At 37.5% G+C, this 20,314-nt stretch overlaps 1 protein-coding gene across 1 annotated transcript; it reads right to left on the minus strand.

Moving 5' to 3' along the window:
• Nucleotides 1-15,830: 15,830 nt before the first annotated feature.
• LOC141585959 (uncharacterized) lies at nucleotides 15,831-16,472 on the minus strand. Its single transcript, XM_074407046.1, has 2 exons — nucleotides 16,011-16,472; nucleotides 15,831-15,893 (listed from the first exon to the last, which is right to left on the minus strand). The coding sequence occupies exons 1-2, from the start codon at nucleotides 16,470-16,472 to the stop codon at nucleotides 15,831-15,833; spliced, it is 525 nt and encodes a 174-aa protein (XP_074263147.1).
• Nucleotides 16,473-20,314: the final 3,842 nt, after the last annotated feature.

Genomic DNA, 20,314 nt, shown 5'->3' on the forward strand with positions numbered 1-20,314 from the left:
GCGAACAGTTTTTAAGAGTTTTATACCCTTTTTGTATGTTGTGTCGGTATGTTTGTCGGGATGAGTTGGGTTAGTAACATGTTTTATGTTGAATTTTGTTTTGGTTGTCGAGTCGGGAGTGTTGTGGGAGTACCTTTGTTTAGTAGTGGTTTGAACTTCGGGGACGAAGTTCTTTTTATGGAGGGAAGACTGTAATACTCTGTATTTATGAGTCTTTGGGTACTCTATCGAGTAGGCCTTACTCTGTCGAGTAAGGGTAAGTTGCGTTTTAAAATAGTTTCTGACATGTTGGGTACTCGATCGAGTAGCTAGGATACTCGATCGAGTAAGGGGGTACTCGATCGAGTACCTTAGATACTCGATCGAGTAGCCGGTTTTACGGGGAGTTTTCTCGGGTTTTGTTAATTATGCGATTAAGATATATAACGTTTTCCGTCATCATTCTAAACACTTTTCCAAAACCTAATTTACTGTCAAAGAGAGAAAGCAAGTACGTTCATCATCTTAATCGCATTGTTAGCAATTCCCGGAGTTTGGAAGGTCGGTTTTCATCGTTTGATATACCGTTGAGATCCTTGCGTCGAGGGTAAGATCTATGTACCCTTTTTGTTGTCTTTCCTTTAAGTTGGTTAAACCCTAATCTAGGGATTCGGGGGTTTTTGAGTAGTTTGTGATTTGGTAGCATTTGTATGTTGTGTGATAGGAGGAGGTTTCGTAGAAGAAACTTTTTGAGACAGCTGTAGAGACCGTCTGATAGTTGTGCTTTCCAGGTAGGATTTCCTACTCAGTATTAGTCCCATAATGGGATGATTGTTGATGTGTTGAGATTGATTGTTAGATATGATAATTGTATTGTGACGGCTGTGATTGTGATTGTGATTGATTGTTCTCTGGTTCTCGAGATGCGTTCTCGGCTGAGTGGGGTCACTTGCGGGAGTGGCTTCACGCCCTAGTTTCGCCCTTCGTGGAACCCGCCACGGAAGGGGATGTGCACATTAACGGACAGGGTTATCGCTCGTTATGAGAGTGGGGCTTAGGTGGGAACGGCTGCGGTCGCCCACTGGCAGGACTGGTCCAGTGGACAGTCAGTGATTGAGATTGTTGGGATTGATGTGGATGTATGTGTGTGTGACGGTTAAGCTGTCTGTTTATCTTATTGTTGATATATATTGAGTTGTGTGATTAGTACTGACCCCGGCTGCTATTTTGTAAACCTGCGGTGATCCATTCGGGGATGGTGAGCATAGAATTGAGCGAGTTTGAGTTGAGTCTTGGGATAGTGGGAGGTGCCACCGTCGACGATAGAAGTCTTCCGTTTGTAGTCTTTTAGTTTTATGACATTTCAGTATTTTAGTAGACAGTTGGTTTTAAGAACTTGTACCCGTATTTTGGGATTTGGTTTCAGTTGTACTTTTCACTAAAGTTATATTATTTAAGTTGTTTCTTTATTGTCTTATGAATATCACGCCTCGGGCAACCGAGATGGTAATTTCTTCATACCTGAGTGGTCCTGGTAAGGCACTTGGAGTATGGGGGTGTTACAAATTAAGGAACAAGATATTAAGTGTTGCAAGAGGAATTAAATTAAATAAGAAGAGAGTAAAGAAATTACATAAGTTCAAGATCCGGAAATGAAAGCAACGTTGACAAGAGTTTAAGATTAATGAAAGTTTCAGAAGGTGCTAATGCAGAATGAAAGAATGTCCAAAACCTAATTAAGTCCCTCCTTTATATAGGAAAGATATTTATTTAACCCAAATACGATAATTAGATATTAAGTTAATAAGTTCTCGCAGGAAAATATCACGTCAAATGACAAAGTACTCGATCGAGCACTTTGAAATAGCTCGATCGAGGAAACTTCCAGCAAAACCTCTCGATCGAGGACTTTCTCTACTCGATCGAGGATAGGAAGAATCAAGTTAGTCGATCGAGAGGATTAAAGTACTCAATCGAACACAAAAACTACTAGATCGAGCCCTAAGGTACTCGGTCGAGTGGTTTCAGCGCGTAATTCCTCCTTCGCGTACTGAACTTCAAACTGCCGCCATTTCTTCGTTACTTGGGCAAATAGAGCGTTTTTGGTGGCGTTGGAAAGCCAACAGGACAAGCTTTTGTTTCCAATTTGAATCACTTGATTATAATTTTTAGAACTCGAGTTATAGCTCTTTAAACTAGGCACTAGTTATATGAAGCTCTTCCTTTGCTCGCCTAGCTACCTTACTTCTATGCGCATCGCAAATTAGTAGCTTCAAAGCTCTGACTCAACTCATATCCAAAATTTATGCATAGGGACGGGTTTTAAGCTTGATTATGCTCCTCTAAGATTCATACCTACAAATAATACAAGACAAACCAAAGTAGACTATTCGGGGGACATTTGTAGCTTAATACTACGAAATATGCATAGAAATGCGTGCAAATACGGTACAAAAAGTCTATATAAAATGCACGCATCAAACCTCCCCAAACCAAACCTTTGCTTGTCCCCAAGAAAACTATATACAACTAACTAGTGGAACGGAGTGAAACTCAGAACTAGCTACAAATCGTCCACCTAAACCAGTTTAATGCAATAAATGAACAAAATAGCAACAATGTCAAATGCAAACGAATTATAAGGATGTTTATAAATATAGCTGAACCGTCGACCTTGCTAGACCTTCAAAATTGGACTCTCACGGGTCACTCTCTCTGAATGAAGCAAAGAGTAAGTATATAAATGTAAGAGAGAAAGAAATATAGTCACTCACCTAAACTACGACCTACATAAACATGCATGCAATCTAATATAATAAACAATTCTAGCTACCGTACACATACACTCCATCCAACGAGGTCCTATCACATGCCGTGTGATTACAAAAATATGGGAAGTAAGGTAATGGGTAAGAAGGGGCAAAACATTTTGGGAATGTGGAGGTATAAGCCAAGCTACTAACCTAAATAAAACCAATAATACAACATCCCGCTTCAAAACCAACTCCAAAACTGAACACAATGCCTTCATTTGGCATAAAACTCACTAAACCAAATACAAACGACTTCTCATGAGATAAAATGAGAGCATAGGAGCAAATCCGATATTATTCAAATTCTTTTTCATTTTTTTTTCTTTTTCTCGGTTTTCTGTTTTTTTTTTCTCTTTTTCTTTTCAACCTTCTTTTCTTTTCGACTTTTTTCTTTTTTCAACATTCTCCTTCTCCCAAACTACCAACTCCCAACTTTTCAAAACAATCCAAATTTGACACAATAAGCAATATACCTGCAAAAACAATCTAAACTAGCTTGATAAGACCAACTATGTTTGGGTGTAGTTAAGGGGTCAAAAGACGAATTTGGCTAAATATGGAGTTAATGGGTAAAAATGGAAGAAAAGGGAATGTAAGCACCTCCCTGCATGTGACACCAACCACTAACCCGAATGTATGCAGGCAAAAAGCAATTGAATTTCATACTTATGCATTTGATGTTACATGCTATGCAAGGAGTAACTACTCACAATCCTACACGAAACTGGTCATAGACGTCACCAGTTTATACGGCTCTAAATCCTCAGAAATTATAAGTAGGTTGCCAAAATCTCAGGTCAAGTCTATTCGCTCAGCTAAATTTAAACATAAACTCGTAGATTATGCAAATGACATACTAAAAGATGTTAAAATTGCAAGGCGTAGGTCGTAGAACTAGATGTAGTGCGATTTCATCATTGAAAACTACCGTTCCGACTCAACCTATATGCAAAAATAAACGTGAAATTTTTTTATAGATTTTTCGATTTTTTTATTTATCTTTTAATAAAAACTAAAAGACAATGTATACAAAAATTAAACGTGATAACAGAAATGTAATAAAAACAATATGCAGATACAGATATGGATGCATATACCCTCCCCAAACCAAACTATACAATGCCCTCATTATACTCAAAAATAGGGAAAGGAAATGCAAACTGAAAAGGAAGAGTGGAGCTTCGGAAAACTTACAAGAACACTCGAAGTAGGGACCTACTCAAACCAGCCAGCAACAAGGGAGGTCGCTAATAACAACGTCACAAGACTCAAGTCACAGCAACAGTACTCGATCGAAACATGTGGCATTCGACCGAGTAGAAGGGATCCTCGAAGGTACTCGATCGAGGTACATAAATACTCGATCGAGTGAAATGAACTGCAGAAGTGCTCGATCGAGAACAAAAATTACTCGATCGAGGGATTCTCGTGAGGTACCTGCAAATACTCACAAAGCGACCACAAAAAATACTAAAACCAAGTCTAAATTGTTTCACATTCTATAGTCGTAAAACCCAATTATTAAACACACAACAAAAACTGAAATGTTTGAAATTCAACTGAAAAGAGTTTTAAACTCTAGGTTGCCTCTCGAAAAGCGCTAGTTTCAGATAGGTCCCAGCTCGACCTTCTTTTCTTCATCCACCCACGCAAATCAATGGCCCACAATAAGGCTTCTGGCTAAATGCGGTCCCTTCAGCATCCTTGATTTTGACTTTAGGTCGCCACAACACAGCATCGGAAGAACAACGACTCTTTACAGCATCAACCACGCCACCGCCTTTCTTGGCCTTATCCCACTCCCTCTTATTATGTGGGATGGAATCTTCAAATCCTCCTCCCGGGTCTTCTAACCTGTCAAGACTTGTGTAAGAAGAAACAAGACAATATTCCTCCAACTTGCTTCCAAACTGGGGCGGAAGCGTCAAATCAACAGCAGTATATGATTTAATGGAAGGAATAGAAGGAATCCCATCGGTTTCAACATAAGGAATAACATTACCTCCGGTTAGATAGGATTGGTCTTCAATTACCTTCTTACCGTCATCCGGGATAGGCGTAAATGACGAGTCAACACTGTTCATAGCCAAATGATTCGATCGAGAATGAATAGTGCTCGATCGAAGGGTTTCTTCACAAAAACTAATCGATCGAACAATACTAACTGTTCGATCGAGGTCTTCTTCCTCAGCAATGCTCGATCGAACAATGTAGGGTGTTCGATCGAGGTCTTCCTCGTACAAACTGTTCGATCGAGTGTTGTAAGCTGTTCGATCGGACACTTCCTCATATAAGTCATTCGATCGAACGTTGTAGGTTGTTAGATCAATTTTTTCTTGATGTAAAGTGCAAAAGTCTTCATATGATGCATAATTTTTAGCTAAATGTTCGAGTTCCGAGTCATACATATCATCATCGCCAATAGGCAACTCAGGTCCTTCATAGGAAAGACCGCTTTCGGTACAGATAGCATTTATCGTCTCTGAGTGTCTAAAATCCAACTCGGCAGCTAATTGAGCTATTTGAGATTCAAATAGCTTGAAATGAGCCTCTCTAGATTTATCGTATTCTTGTACTTGAAGTGCAAGTGTCTTCACTAAAGACTTCAATTCAGCAATCTCTTCATTCGTTTTAGCAGGAGGAGGAGTTTGTTGTGGTGGCGGCCAAACAAATTGAGGCTTTTGATAGCCTCGTTGCTGGAACGGATGTGGTGGCACATATTCAAATGAATGACTATCGTGTCTACGCTTCTTTAACTCATAGACTTCGTCGTTCTCTGCCAAACAAATAACAGCATTGTGCCCTGCAGCACCACATCTCTCATAGTAGACCACTTGTTGCGCCATAGTATGGAACTGAGGTGGACCACCCCAAGATTGTCTACTCTCCAGCTTGTCAGATCTTGTATTCTGAGCTTCAAATTGTGTTATAATTCTGGAGACGCTAGACATCTTGGTAGAAGAATCAAAGGTACTCAAGCCTTCCCTTTCATGATCTTTCTCCTAGAATCCTGTCTAGGTAGGACCTGTAGGACCTATCAAAACAAAACTAGAAGAAAAGATAAGAACAGCCTCAAAGAATAAATTCCTTGAGGCTAAAGACAGACAAAAATAAAACAAGTAAATAAAGTAGTTGTTTCCCCGGCAATGGCGCCAAAATTTGATGAGGCTGTTGCAACCCTATCAAAAATAAACCCGAAAGGTCTCTAACTAATGCAGCTAGGGAAGTCGGGGTCGAATCCACAGGGAGGCTATGTTGCTATCTACTTGCTAATCTAAGCCTGTCGGTGTCACGAATGGGGGTTTTGATTGGACAACTAAACTAAAATCGCTGTATAAGTAAGATGAGATCAAATGAGAGAGAAAAATGAATGCTAGAATCGTCGGTTCCCCATGGTGTCCTAAGGATTCAATCTAAAGTCAAAGGTTGGCATAAACTCGGTCTGTAGGGTAGTGAAAAGGTCCTTCCGGTCCGCTATTCGCACTAAAACATTACTAACTTAGCTTCCACCCTCATTAGAATGCCCTAATGTTAACTGCAGGTCTTACCCCTTCCAATCTTCCGATCTAGGTCAAGGCGTAACGAAATCAACTAGCTAAATACGTCGACTCAAGCAGCTAATTACAGTTAATTGCAGTGATTAACAACACAAACCAAATTCACCTAAGCCTAATCATCTAATCTCTACCTCCCTAAATACCATGGCTCCCCTATACCCTAGCACAAGAGATTTAGCTACTCATAACTATAGAAAAAAAACAATTAACGATAAGTAAAGCAATGATGAGCATGGTATTAAGAAGGATAAGAAGAATTCATATAAACTAAATACTAATAAACTAAAAGCAATTAAGGAACAAGATATTAAGTGTTGTAAGAGGAATTAAATTAAATAAGAAGGGAGTAAAGAAATTACATAAGTTCAAGATCTGGAAATGAAAGCAACGTTGACAAGAGTTTGAGATTAATGAGAGTTTCAGAAGGTGCTAATGCAGAAAGAAAGAATGTCCAAAACCTAATTAAGTCCTTCCTTTATATAGGAAAGATATTTATTTAACCCAAATACGATAATTAGATATTAAGTTAATAAGTTCTCGCGGGAAAATATCACGTCAGATGACAAAGTACTCGATCGAGCACTTTGAAACAGCTCGATCGAGGAAACTTCCAGTAAAAGCTCTCGATCGAGGACTTTCAGCAAAACCTCTCGATCGAGGATATCAAGAATCAAGGTAGTCGATCGAGAGGTTTAAAGTACTCAATCGAACACAAAAGGTACTCGATCGAGTTCTAAGGTACTCGGTCGAGTGGTTTCAGCGCGTAATTCCTGCTTCGTGCACTGAACTTCAAACGGTCGCCATTTTTCGCTACTTGGGAAAATAGAGCGTTTTTAGTGGCGTTGGAAAGCTAACAGGAGAAGCTTTCATCTCCAATTTGAATCACTTGATTACCATTTGCAGAACTCGAGTTATCGCTCTTCAAATCAGGCACTAGTTATATGAAGCTCTTCCTTTGCTCGCCTAGCTTCCTTACTTCTATGCGCATCGCAAATTAGTAGTTTCCAAGCTCCGACTCAAATCATCTCTAAAATGTATGCATAGGGACAGTTTTAAGCTTGATTATGCTCCTCTCTGGTTCATACCTGCAAATAATACAAGACAAACCAAAGTAGACTATTCGGGGGACATTTGTAGGTTAATACTACGAAAAATGCATAGAAATGCATGCAAATACGGTATAAGAAGTCTATAAAAAATGCATGCATCAACCAGCTAAACAAATTTTAGCTGTACTAGATCCAGATTCCAGACCGGCAAAACAAAGTTTTGCTTTACCGGATTCCGGACAGCCGAAACAATGTTTTGCCATGCCAGTTTCCAGATTGGTGAAACAAATCTCTACCAGCTTCATTCCAGATTAGTAAAACAAAGTTTTGCTAAGCCAGTATCCAGATTCCATTCCAGCGCCAGTATCCAGATTCCAGATTGCTACTCCAGACAGGTAATATAAGAGGCCCAGGTATGCTTCTTATCCTTTATCTATCTCGACTGGACTACTTTGACCTTCGCCTTACTCAGACTCGGTCAAAGTGGGGGCTTCTGTAGTCACCTCAAAGTTGTGTACTAGCCTTACGGGTACCCGATGATGAGGCTCAAATTTTATGATTAAATGAAAATGACAATGTTATATCTAACGGCTCTTTACACTTATTTTTCGAAAAATTACTTAAAATAGCCCAAAACCATTTCAAGGCTCATTTCTCACCCGATCCATTTCATTACCATATTCCATAACCTTTTAACAACACTATCAAACTACACTGTAAAAGTAAAATAGAATTTTATATTAGAACTTATGTCGACCCAATTTATAGTACGAGCCCACTAGCCTAAAACTCATAACACACCAACAAATAAATAAGCCCACAATTTTCACGTAAAATCCAAGTTACACGGTGTAGTATAGTCTTCTATATGGATATAAGTGTTCAAGTGCAAGTAGAGATCAAGGGAATTATTAGTTATATTAGCTTGATAAAGACAAAAGAAAGTGAGATAGAATTTAACATGTGAGATTAAGTTGTGTGCTCAAACACCAACAACAAGATAGAATTTGTTTTATAGAAGATAAAAGTTGTCAAATTATTTTGATAGTTAAGCAATGATTATACAAAGAGTTAAGGAAGTTGATCAAAGTGGCAATTCAAGACATATACGAATTAAAACACAAAGACGCAGTGTAATACCCCAATTATTTTTAAGAATATATTATTATTGGATATATAAAAAAAATTCATTTCACTATTTGGTAGACGAGATTTTATGTTAAAACGTATTTTTGTGTCCAAAGTATATTAATCCCATTAGCGTTTTCTTGTCTCATATATATAAAATCAAGTTCCCTTGTTATATTATACACACACATAAATCCGAAGAGCCCTCAAAACTCCTCTTTTTATCAAACATCAGCACTATCAACATATTTTTCATCTCCTGTTCTTGATTCCATATCCATATTGTAATACTACGGTTTTCTATGTCTATGGGAACTCTATCGAGTGGGGCTTACTCTGTCGAGTAAGTTTTTTTACGCAAAACAGTAGCTGACCTGATGGGTACTCGATCGAGTAAGTGTGACACTCGATCGAGTAAGGGGCACTCGATCGAGTAAGTGACTTACTCGATCGAGTAAGTGTGTTTTTACGGGTTATTTGTCGGGTCTTGATAGCAACGCGAGAAGGTTATAAAAACATATTTCGTCATTTCTTTTCACTCTTACCTCATTATAAGTTTCACAAAAGAGAAAACAAGGTTATGTAGCTCTCCTCTCTCACATTGCTATCAAATCCTAAGGGCTAGAGTCGTCGGATCGTTGAGTTCTTTGCGCCGTTAAGACCGTCGCATTGTGGGTAAGATCCTAGTATAGTTTTTATATAGTTTCATTGATTTTAGTTGAAACCCTGATTGGGTAATTTGGGGTTTTGGGAGAGTATTGTTAATGTTAGATTGTGATTGTATGATTGTGTGTTTATAGGAGGTGATTTCGTTGAAGAACGATTATGCTTAGCTGATTGTGACGATCTTGGTGATTACTATTTCAGGTAGGGTTTCCCTACTCAGTATTACATAATGTTGTTGATGGTTGATAATTGTTGTTGGTTTGTATCATATTGGAATTGATAATTGGTGAATGTGTTGTATATTGTGATTGATTGTGATTGTTTGTCTGTTGTTCTCGAGGTGCGTCCTCGGCTGAGTGGAGTCACTTGCGGGAGTGACTTCACGCCCTTGATTCGCCTTCAGTGGAAACCGTCACAGAAGGGATGTGCACATTAATGAACATGGGTTTATCGCTCGTATGAGATGAGCGGGGCTTAGGTGGGAACGGCTGCGGTCCCCAACTGGCAGTGTGGAATACTTGTTGCGATGAATATTCTGGCAGGGCTACACACTTTAGTATGTAGTCAGGTGTGTGGAGATGTGATGGAGTTTGGGTTAATTGACTTGGTTGTGGTATTGTTTTACTGCAGCTGTTTGTTTTGTGTAATCAGTACTGGCCTCGTTTAAATGTTTTAAAACTGTGGTGATCCATTCGAGGGTGGTGATCAGTTGTCTAGCAGATATACTATGGATGCGAGCGGGATTAGCTGGGAATGGAGTTGCCACGAGTCTGATAGTAGACTTCCGTTATGTTGTCTTTACACTTTTGTTACTTCAGTTGTAGTCTGGTTGTAGAACAGTTGTGCTTTACTTTACAGTTGGTTTTATTATGTAATCACTTAAACTTATTTATTAAAGTATGTCTCTTTATTGTCTATTTGATATACACTGCATCGGGTAACCGAGATGGTAGCATTCTCATACCTTAAGTGGTCCTGGTAAGGCACTTGGAGTATGGGGTATTACAAAGTGGTATCAGAGCGACGATTTTGGAACCTGTAACTAATGAATCTAATAAACTTAGGGAGTCAAAATAAAATGAACCCGGGTAGGAGTTGTTAGGAGCTAATGCAAAGACTTGAGAGACGTCCTAAAGTCGCGAACTCGCCCTACAACTTTAAACCGGTCACTATGGGGTGTCATGGGATTGTTATGTGTTTACTAATGTTCTATTGCGTATGTTAGATGATGTGTTGTATAGAAATATTGGAAAATGATTGTGGTGGAATGGGAAATGTGGTAAAAAGCGTTGTGAATAATCATGTTGCATGATAGTTGATTTACAATGTTGTTTGGAATTATTGGAAAAGTACATGAGAAGATGAATGATGTGGTGAAAAGGGAAGTAGTTCATATATGATAATATGTGATGAATAATGATGTTGCAGGATGGATGATTTATAGTGTGGCTATACTAGTAACATGTGATTAGTGGATGTGATATGATTATACATAATTTTTGTTTGCGTAAAGTTATACAATAAGTTCATATACTTGTCTACTGTTGTATCCTATGCACTTGTAGATGAAGAATGTGGTTGAAATGGATGAAGTAATTGGAAAAGATGGAGTGGCAATTGCATGAGAATATGAATTTCGTGATTATGAATATGTTTAAGTGACGAAGTTGATTTGTAATATTGTTGTATTAGTAACATGGAAATAAGATTTGTAATATATGAGTATGTTGTGTCTTACGAAAATTTATAAAATTAAAGCATGCGGGTAGTACGTGATTGATAAGTTTAATGTTATATGAGCATGATAGATGTTATTGCTTGGCTTTTGGTAGGTAGTAACATGTGGTTAGGGATAGTGGTTTTACAAGTATAGAGTCGCTTTTGTTCACTTTGTTGATGTTTAAGTTGTTTGAAAGAGAAGATCAAATAGTTATGTTGTTCGATTATAGAGAGGTTGTCTTTAAACTGTTATAACTTGAGAGGTATATATGATTTTAATGTGATTCAAATTGGAGGTGATAGCTTTCTTTTTACGATTCTAACGATAGCTCACACGCCCAAAATGACCAAGAAACGAGTGAGATATGACCGTTTTACGAAAATTGGACAGTGTTGAGAAATGCGTAGGGTACACGATTGAGTGGCCCTCACTCGATCGAGTTCACCCCTTGTTACTCGATCGAGTAACCCTTACTCGATCAAGTAGCCCTGGTAATTTCTTATACGTGCTTCTGACCTTCGCCTACTCGATCGAGAAGGCTGTACTCGGTCTAGTGACCCCTGTTTTGGGTTATATGCTTATCTTTTGACTTCGTTGCATATTATGTTTAATTCAAAGGTGTTATTTTGCTTCTTTATGCATTGTTTTACGTGTGTGTCGGTCTTGATGCGTAAGCTACCCAATCTTATGGTGTAGTGAGTGGCACCTTATGGTGGGTATGAGTTCGGTGGGGAGGACATGAGTTATATGTGGTCGTGATGGATAGTGGAAAAAGAAAAGGAACTTTGATGAGCTGATTGAGGCATGGTGCAAGTTTTGTGAGACGTGGTGAGTGATATAATTGCGAATTTGAGTAATGTAAAGGTAAGTGTATATGAGTGTAGTGATGTAAGTGTAAGGAACTTGAGAATGAAAAGGTTGAAAGGAAGGATGTGGGTAGTAGCAATTTGAGATGTGTAAGGAATTATGGAGGGAGATGGTTAGATTGTGTTGGTTAAGAATATATGTAATGAAAGGTCGTTGTAAGAGGATGGAGAAGAGTGGTATATAGTGAACTTAGATGGAGACATGTCGCGAAGTGGATTTGTAGATAGTGAGTGAGTTTGGGAGATTTGGTTTATTAAGAGGTAAAACTAGTGTGTGCTTTTCTTGGGCAATTAACGGTATGAAACGAGTTTTGGTTGTGAGTGATAGCATGATGAGAGAAGATACATGGTAAGAAAGATTGAGATGGTACTGATATGAAATAATGGAATTTGAGTTTTGGAGCAACGAAAAGGTAACCGGATTACCAAAGAGTTAGGTACAAGGAGTAAGGAGATGAACTAATAATTGATTTTGTCGAGTGTAAAAGGAAAAGAATGAGGGGAGTAAACTAAGAGCACATTGACCGGAGTTAAGAAACATGAAAGTAAGGAATCATTGGAAATGTGTGATAACATCATGAGAGGATATGAGTTAATGGTTATATAGGAGTTTCAGGACAACATATTAGCCATGAGTTTCGAGGAATTAAGGAGAGGAAACGTTGGTAGAGTATTTGCACGATATGAGATTTTGGTGGTGAGTTAGGTGGCGATACAATTAAAGACAGAATTGTGATGAATGTTCAGGTAAATTTTATTTATGGGTTTGATGTTCATCATTTGGGATGCTAACCGAGGATGGAAAAGAAACCGTGATATTTAGGGATGAGTGTAAGAGGTTTGATACATGAACGGTGGTAGTGTTGAGGTGTTGTCACTTGTGGTTAAGGGTGATGATAAGCAGGAAAGATAGCCATTCTAAAGAAACTGATTTTGTAGAGACCGGATTGATATGTATGGTTGTGAGGGAGTATAAGATGTGGTTATAGAAGACGGTTGCTAGTAGTTGAGTATTAGAGGTATGGTTATATTTGGCAGGAGGCGATGGTTATGAGAATGGTAGAATATGTTATGAGGGGCATACGAGTTAAGCTCGGGCGAGAGGTAACCTTTATCAAGTGGTAACTTACGTATTCAGGATTGACTATTTGGATGTGATTACGGGTCTATGATATGTATAAACGGTTGTGTGAGGTTCTGACCTCACGATAAGTGGTATGGTGTGATAGTTATAAAGTTGTTATTTGAATGTTCTGTAATGCATGTTGGGTACGGTAACCTAATGGAATGATATTCAAAAAAAGTGATAATTTGGATGATCTGGCATGGGTAGTTATACTTGTATGTGTATGGATGATACATGTTTATTCTGTGAAAATGTATGGATGATATTCATGAGGTTCTTATCTGTTTATTCTGTATGATTTGTTGCATTGTGATCTAGTAGAACGGTTTTAATAAAGTTTTCTTGTCATGGAAGTTGTACTGAGTCAGTGTTTATGTGATTGTATAAATTGCGATGACTATCGATGTGGCTGTTGTGCCTCGGGTGGTGATCCGGGCACGGTGTTTCGTGTTGTGAGGTGGGTATTTTCGCGCTGCGGTGCGGCTGTTGGTGGCGGTGTTGCGATGTCATCATTGATTGTGGTGGAGTAGGTGGGATGAGTACGTTTTCGAATGAGTATACCAGTCATATAGATTGTTGTTCTGTTTACAACTGTTTCTTGTGAGTTTCGTTTGGACATATAGACGGTTGTTTTGTTTATTGAAGTTTCTTACCAGTTTCAGCTTGGGAGTGAGGGTAGATTATGATATGGAAGAGAGTTGTGTATGTTTCCATTGTTGTCATGGCATAGTGATATCCTGTTGATGGGACACAGTTGCGAGAGGTTGATTGAGTACTTGTGATGTTCTTTTAGAGGAGGCATTGGTTGACTTAGTAATGGCAAGTGATTTATGGAACATGTGTTGTACTGATCCGGAAGCTGCAAGGGGTTCATAATCTTTTATTGGGACAGTGAGTGTAGGGTGTTGGGAATTAGTATCATATTAAGCTATGGATGAGTTTTGCGGTAATGAAAGAAATGAACTTGAGGATCTAGTCTGAGTGTGTGTAATAAGTGGGGATCGTGAGTTCTGTTTTTGGAGATAAGTGCTTTGTATAGAGGAGTATGTCGTTTTACGGTAATGTAGAAGAATTGGAGTATTGGTTATACTAAGGATTTTGGGGTATAGGTTAGGTGGTGTGCCAAATGAATTGAGGTATGAGAACTGTTTAAGTAAGAGAGACTTGGAAATAGAAATGGTGGGTGTTTAGGTTATAGGCGGTTATCTTTGATATGTGGTGGTGATGAGGATAATGAGAAGATATAGCTAAGGATCTAGTATTAGTGAGTTACGAGGACGTAACATTTATCTTAAGAAGAGTAGGATGCGACAAAGAGAGTTCGATGGTTGTGCATGTTGTAGTATAATTGGAAGTAGAGTGTTGGTGTAGCATAAAGGATGGATCTTTGTTGTGGTTGATTTTGTTAAAGGTCATGGCCGTGCTTGTAGTAGTGTAATGTCTAGGAGTGTAAGAATACTTCGATAGTGTTGACAGTTGGGTGATGATGTTTATGAGTTCGATAGTGTTAACAGTTGGATGATGATGTTATGAATGGGAGTAAACTTCGAGGACGAAGTTCCTTTTAAGGGTGGTAGAATATAACATTCTGTTTGATGTTTATGAGTGTCTTGATATTGGATTTTCTAGTGAATAATGTGTTACGGAGCTAGCAGCGTTTGTGGATGGTAGTTGGTAGTGTATGGAGTTAGTGTCGAGAGAGACTATAATGTAGTTGATACGATATCGTGAGCCGTGTTGTGGAGGTAGGCATAGTTGGTGGAGTTGGTGTTAAGAGTTCATGTTTTATAGGTTGGGGATTTGTTTTGAGTTCTTAGTTGCGTTGTTGTATCTTAATCGAGTTAGTATGTTTGTTTTGAGTACGGGTTGAACTTCGGGGACGAAGTTATGCAAAAGTGGGTCGAGGCTCCTCAAAAACTTGCACCATAGGTAGATTTGGTAGATAATATAGAAACAAGTTTTTTAAGGAGGATTTTGACAAGATTGTTGCCTTCATTAACTCTTGTAAAGATATTTGATACTTGTTCTTTGGAAATAATTTTTCTAGGTCACTTATGTGGCTAATTTGACATTGAGTTGAGTAATTTGAGCTTGGCTTGGAGTACTGTTGTTATACGATTTCCCACATTTAAGTCCATGTTTCACGAAATCACCTTCCAGTATCACAAATTAAGTTGTAGGATTCACAAACTTTGCAAGTAAACAATTGGACAAATTAAAGTCTAGCATTCACAACATTGAAAACAAATAAACGTCGTAAGTAAATGAACAAGCTCTGAGATTCACAAAACAAGGTCTGAGATTCACCAAATAAAGAGCAAAATAGATGATTTTAACCACTTATAATGACCAAGTTTCACAAAACAAGCCCTAAGATTCACTAAACAAGGTCTGAGATTCACCAAATAAGGACATCGAATGCAGCTACTGTCTTTCCATCATCGTTCTGACGAACATAGAAAGGCTTTACTTTTTTGGGAAATGATAAAAATACTTAATGCTGGATTCAGGTCCAAGTTTCACAATTTTATGTTCCAGTTTCACAAGATAAGTTCCAGGATTCACAACATTGAGTAAAAGAAACATCTTAAGTGAAGATCAACTGTTCATGACCAAGTTTCACAATTTCATGTTCCAGTTTCACATAATAAGTTCCAGGATTCACAAAAAATTAATTTATGAAATCAAAATATCAACCATTCATGCCCAATTCACAAAATCACCTTCAAGGTTCACACAATAAGGTCTAGGAATCACAAAATCACCTAGTAAAAGAATACTCCTTTGCTAAACAAAACCAACTGACCAACGTAAAAACCAAATGTCTAACCAAATGATCAAGTTCAAAACTAAAATAAAACGTTGTTAAAACTTGTCTTCTTCAATCGTCATCTCTATTCTCGTTGCTTAATAATACTCCTTTACATCATTCTTCATTCTCGACTTCTTCTGCTTCTTCCCCTTCTTCCTCTTCTTCCGATGTGTCTCCCTATGTGAAGAATCAAACCTTGATTAGATACCATTTTTTAAAAAAAATTAGTAGACAAGAGTAGTTGCGTTTTCAAGTAATAATAAAATGGAAAGACAAGAGTAGAATAATACATACTTGATTCTCAGGAGGATGCTCTGCAAACTCATTTGGACAATTTCTTTTATCGTGGTGTGACATGCGTTTACACTTAGCACACAACCTTTTCGGTTTTTTTGCCTTCATAATTGCCTTATTTTTGCCGCTCACCAATCTTTTACCACTACCTTTGTTTTTAGAGACTTTAGGTGGTAAGATCTTGATTTCTTTTGGAGCCTTGCAGTTGAGAAGGACTTCCAATTCTTGTTCTTTGGTCAAAAGCTTTGGGTTTGGCTCCAACTTCTCTCGGAATTCTTTAATTAGCTTGGCAAACTCTCTCATATCTGACTCTTCTTTTCTTTTGAGCATACCAACAGTTGCGTAAATCTCAGGCCACACCCGAGATATTCCAAATTTACTATTACCAGTAAGATCGTAGTTTTCCAGCAGATTTCCATTCAAATCATAAACCGGGCTTCTGAGTGCATTCTTACTCCACATACGCAAAATATATTTCTCAGGTATTTCCTTAAACTTTCCCGAGCAAATCCAAAAGATGTGGTTGCATAAAATACCTTTCCTTTCAAATAATTTACATGTACAACGGACATTCATTGTTCTCCTATTGTACTCAACTGCATATCTCTTTCGCTTGTTTGCGTCCTCAAAATTGAAACTTCAATGTTAGTTACTGGATCTGGTGGGGTGTATCCACAAACACTACACGCATTTACCGAAAACTTAACCTCCTCTTGGAAGTCGAAGAACACTTCATGTGTATAGACCTTCACTGCATGGGCCTCCCAGTTTGACCCGAATAGGGTTTCAGGCATTGAGTTGTGGCTCTATGCTTCAAGAAGCTTTAGATTGTGCCTTTGTTGGTCCATAGCACTCTCAAATCTCATCCAAAATTCTACGAGAGTCTCATATTTATTTTCAAATCTCTTGAAGAAGCTATTCGAACTCTCTGATCTTTGTGTGGTTTTTAAAATGTTGCCCATCGGCACATTCCTGAAATAAGCGGGCATCCACTTCTCTCGTTCCGCAAACTTGCCAGTCAACCATTTATTTCCTTCTAACGAGAACTCGCTAATGACCTTAGCCCAATTCTCTTCAAATTCCTCAGGCTCCAAGTCCTCGCTCTAGACAACATTGTTCAAACGACTTAAGAAATCAGTCTCTTTGCAAATTGTGCTTCCAACCTTGTCTGTTACTTTCTTCATAATGTGCCACATGCAAAAGCGATGTCTTGCTTTTTTGAACACGCCTGCAAGTCACAAAATCCACATTATCTATTGTCAGAGTATTATCTTCTATGGTCACAAATCAAGCTTTAAGATTCACTAAACAAGGTCTCAGATTCACAAGATAAGAGAAATAACAAAATAGGCGATTTCAACAACTTATGACCAAGTTTAAGAATATTAGCTTTGTGTTTCACAAATCAAGCTCTAAGTTTCACAAAAAAAGTTCTGTGATTCACAAAATAAGGAAAAGAGCAAAGTACATGATTTCAACCACTTATGATCAAGTTTCACAAAATTACAATATAAGTTCACAAAACACGCTCTATGATTCACAAAATAAACTTCAATGTTCACAATATTGAAATATATAATCCACATTATCTATTGTCAAGATCGTTTTTTAATAACTAAATTCACAAAACCAGACCCTAAATTCACGAATAAAGTCCCTAGATTCACCAACAAAATAACTAAGTGATTTCACAAATTTCAGGGCCACGTTTCACATAACGAGGTCCAAGTTTCACAATACTACCTACTAGTTTCACAGTATAACCTCTAGCATTCAAAAACTAAACCAAATTGAAGATGCCACTTACAGAGCAGTAAATAAACAACAAGATTCAAGAATAATGTTCCTAGATTCACCAAATAAATAACCAGTTTCACACAAGTAAGATATTCCAAACACACCTGGAACTGCATTTATTATTCCGGCATCTTGGTCACTGATGATGTAATTGGGTTCTTTGCCACGCATTGCTTTCAGAAACTGCTGAAATGCCCAAATAAATGACTCATCGTCTTCATGCTCTAAAAGCACGCATCCAAATGTTATTGACTTTTTGTGATTGTCAATCCCAGTGAAAGGCGCGAATTTCATGTTATATTTGTTCGTTCCATAGGTTGGATCGAATGAAATAGCATCACCAAACAATGCGTAACATCTGATGGAATCCGCATTAGTCCAAAAACTTCTTGTCAAAGCATATTCAGCATCTGTTTCATATGCAAATACCAACCCTTTTGTTTCTCTGAGGGTTTCTAAACGAGAGATGAATATATGTCCATCCTTACCATTAAGTAGACACTTTACATTCCTTTGGAAATTCTTGAACTGCATAAGGGAAGCTCCCACATTTTCAAAACCCTCTACTTGTTCCTTGCATAAGTTGTATGTTAAACTAGCCCCGATATTCAGTCTCGAATTTTGGATAATCAATTGCTTATGATATTCGTTCAAATGACTTATATTGTCTGCAAGTTTCTCAAATTCCCTATTTTTGACCGGCGTCACTGGGTGATTGTGACCCTCACGGAATTGTTCAATCTTGTACATGTTTTCATGGAACATGAATTTGATCATCGCTTCACAACCCCACCTTTTAATTTTGGTTATTCTTGTACCTCTTTGTTTATTAGAACTCTCAGCCTCCTCATCATCTGCACCTCCACCCTTTTTCGTACCGGTTTTAGAACCTGTTTTTCTATTTCCACTTATTGCACCAGCTTTTGTTTTGTCACCAGTTTCAACGGTTGTTGTTTTTGCATCAGCTTGGGGAGGACGTCTTTTCCTCTTATTAAAACCTTCATGATGGCAAACCATGCATTTTGTTCGAATAATACCATTTTTAAACCTCTTAGTTGAAGACTTCCTTGCTTCAAACCCACAAGCAATAGCATAAATTTTATAGAACAACATTGCTGACTCTAAGTCCACAAATGTTTTTCCAACCACGTGTTAGGTTCATATACCTATTATTCGACTCTTTTAATAGTGAAAAAATTAACATTTTAATTATTAGTTCTTTAGATCTAGTGCATGCATAACAAAATAAGAGATTAGTAAGAAAAAACAATGTCCCTTACATTGTTATATGGTTCGAAATAATGGGCACAAATAAGGTCACCTTCCTTATTTGTTCTTGAGCTTAAAATGGTGGATGATCCTCCAAAATTCCAATGTAGAGATCGTCCTTTGATTGCACCCAAGACTAATCCCTTAAACTAGTATATTAATTAACTAGATTAATATAGTAGTACCCTTAAAATTAATTCTAATATAATCACTATTACTACACTAGTAATCTAATATTGTTATTAGAATTTATGAACAATTTCTTGTTTTCTAAAAACTTGTTTTAGGGAGAGGTAGAGAGAAATATGTATTTTGCATGTAGTATGAATGAATGAATGAGTAGTGTAAAAATGAGAACAATTCTCATAAAAGAGGAGGAAGTGGCCGGGTAGAGTAGTGCCAAAGAGAGCATCTTCTCTTTTTCTTTTTCTCTTATCAAAGTGTAGGTTGTGTAAGCTAGATAGACTAGGTTCTATTATTTATATTTTTATCTCATAAAATAAAATAACCACAACCCACTACTACTCCATCCATTTCGGTCCACTTAATAAAATGGACTACCATTTTATTTTGTCAATTTGTCATTTGTCACACAATATGTCACATGTGGTATGTTACATGTTATTAATTAATTTAATGCATATTTATCAAATAAATATCATTTTATAAATTAATTAAATCACATACAACAAATTTGACTAGTGATACTTGATCACATAAATAAAATGGGTCATATAAATATAATTCACAACATATTGTAATTATAATTAACCATTCATTCTTATCTCAATTGTTTCACAAACAATAATCAATTTTAGTAATAAAGTATTTCAATTACTAAAATAAATCTTATTTAATCCCATTACAATAAGATATAAATATTCTCTCTCACAATTGAATTGTTCAATTTTAAGGAATTGATTAACTTGTATCGTCATACAATTAATCAATTTGTCTATTAAGGGAATTGTCCTTTAGGTGTGACCTTAAGAGATCAACTGATCACCACCGTCAAACGACAGTAATGTCAAACTCTAGTTAGCCAATCATTACCGATTAATGATGATCAGTTGACTATATAAATGAATCATCCCTTACGTATTCTTAATATGAGATTTAATTGTGATATTAAATCATGTGATCGCACTATTGTTGAGGACACATATTCCAACAATCTCCCACTTGTCCGAGACAAGTGTGCGTCACCAATTCTCTTGTCCTATTACAATCTCCCACTC

The sequence above is a fragment of the Silene latifolia genome, chromosome 1 (genome assembly GCF_048544455.1).
Source record: "Silene latifolia isolate original U9 population chromosome 1, ASM4854445v1, whole genome shotgun sequence".
In the NCBI taxonomy this organism is placed as follows: Eukaryota; Viridiplantae; Streptophyta; class Magnoliopsida; order Caryophyllales; family Caryophyllaceae; genus Silene; species Silene latifolia.

Bases quoted from the DNA above. Each gene is read 5' to 3' on its own strand.
- LOC141585959 (XM_074407046.1), bottom strand. From the start codon at position 16,472: ATGTGGAGTAAGAATGCACTCAGAAGCCCGGTTTATGATTTGAATGGA. The intron at 15,894-16,010 runs GTATGTATTATT...TTCTTCACATAG, and splicing joins AGCATCCTCCTGAGAATCAA to GGAGACACATCGGAAGAAGA.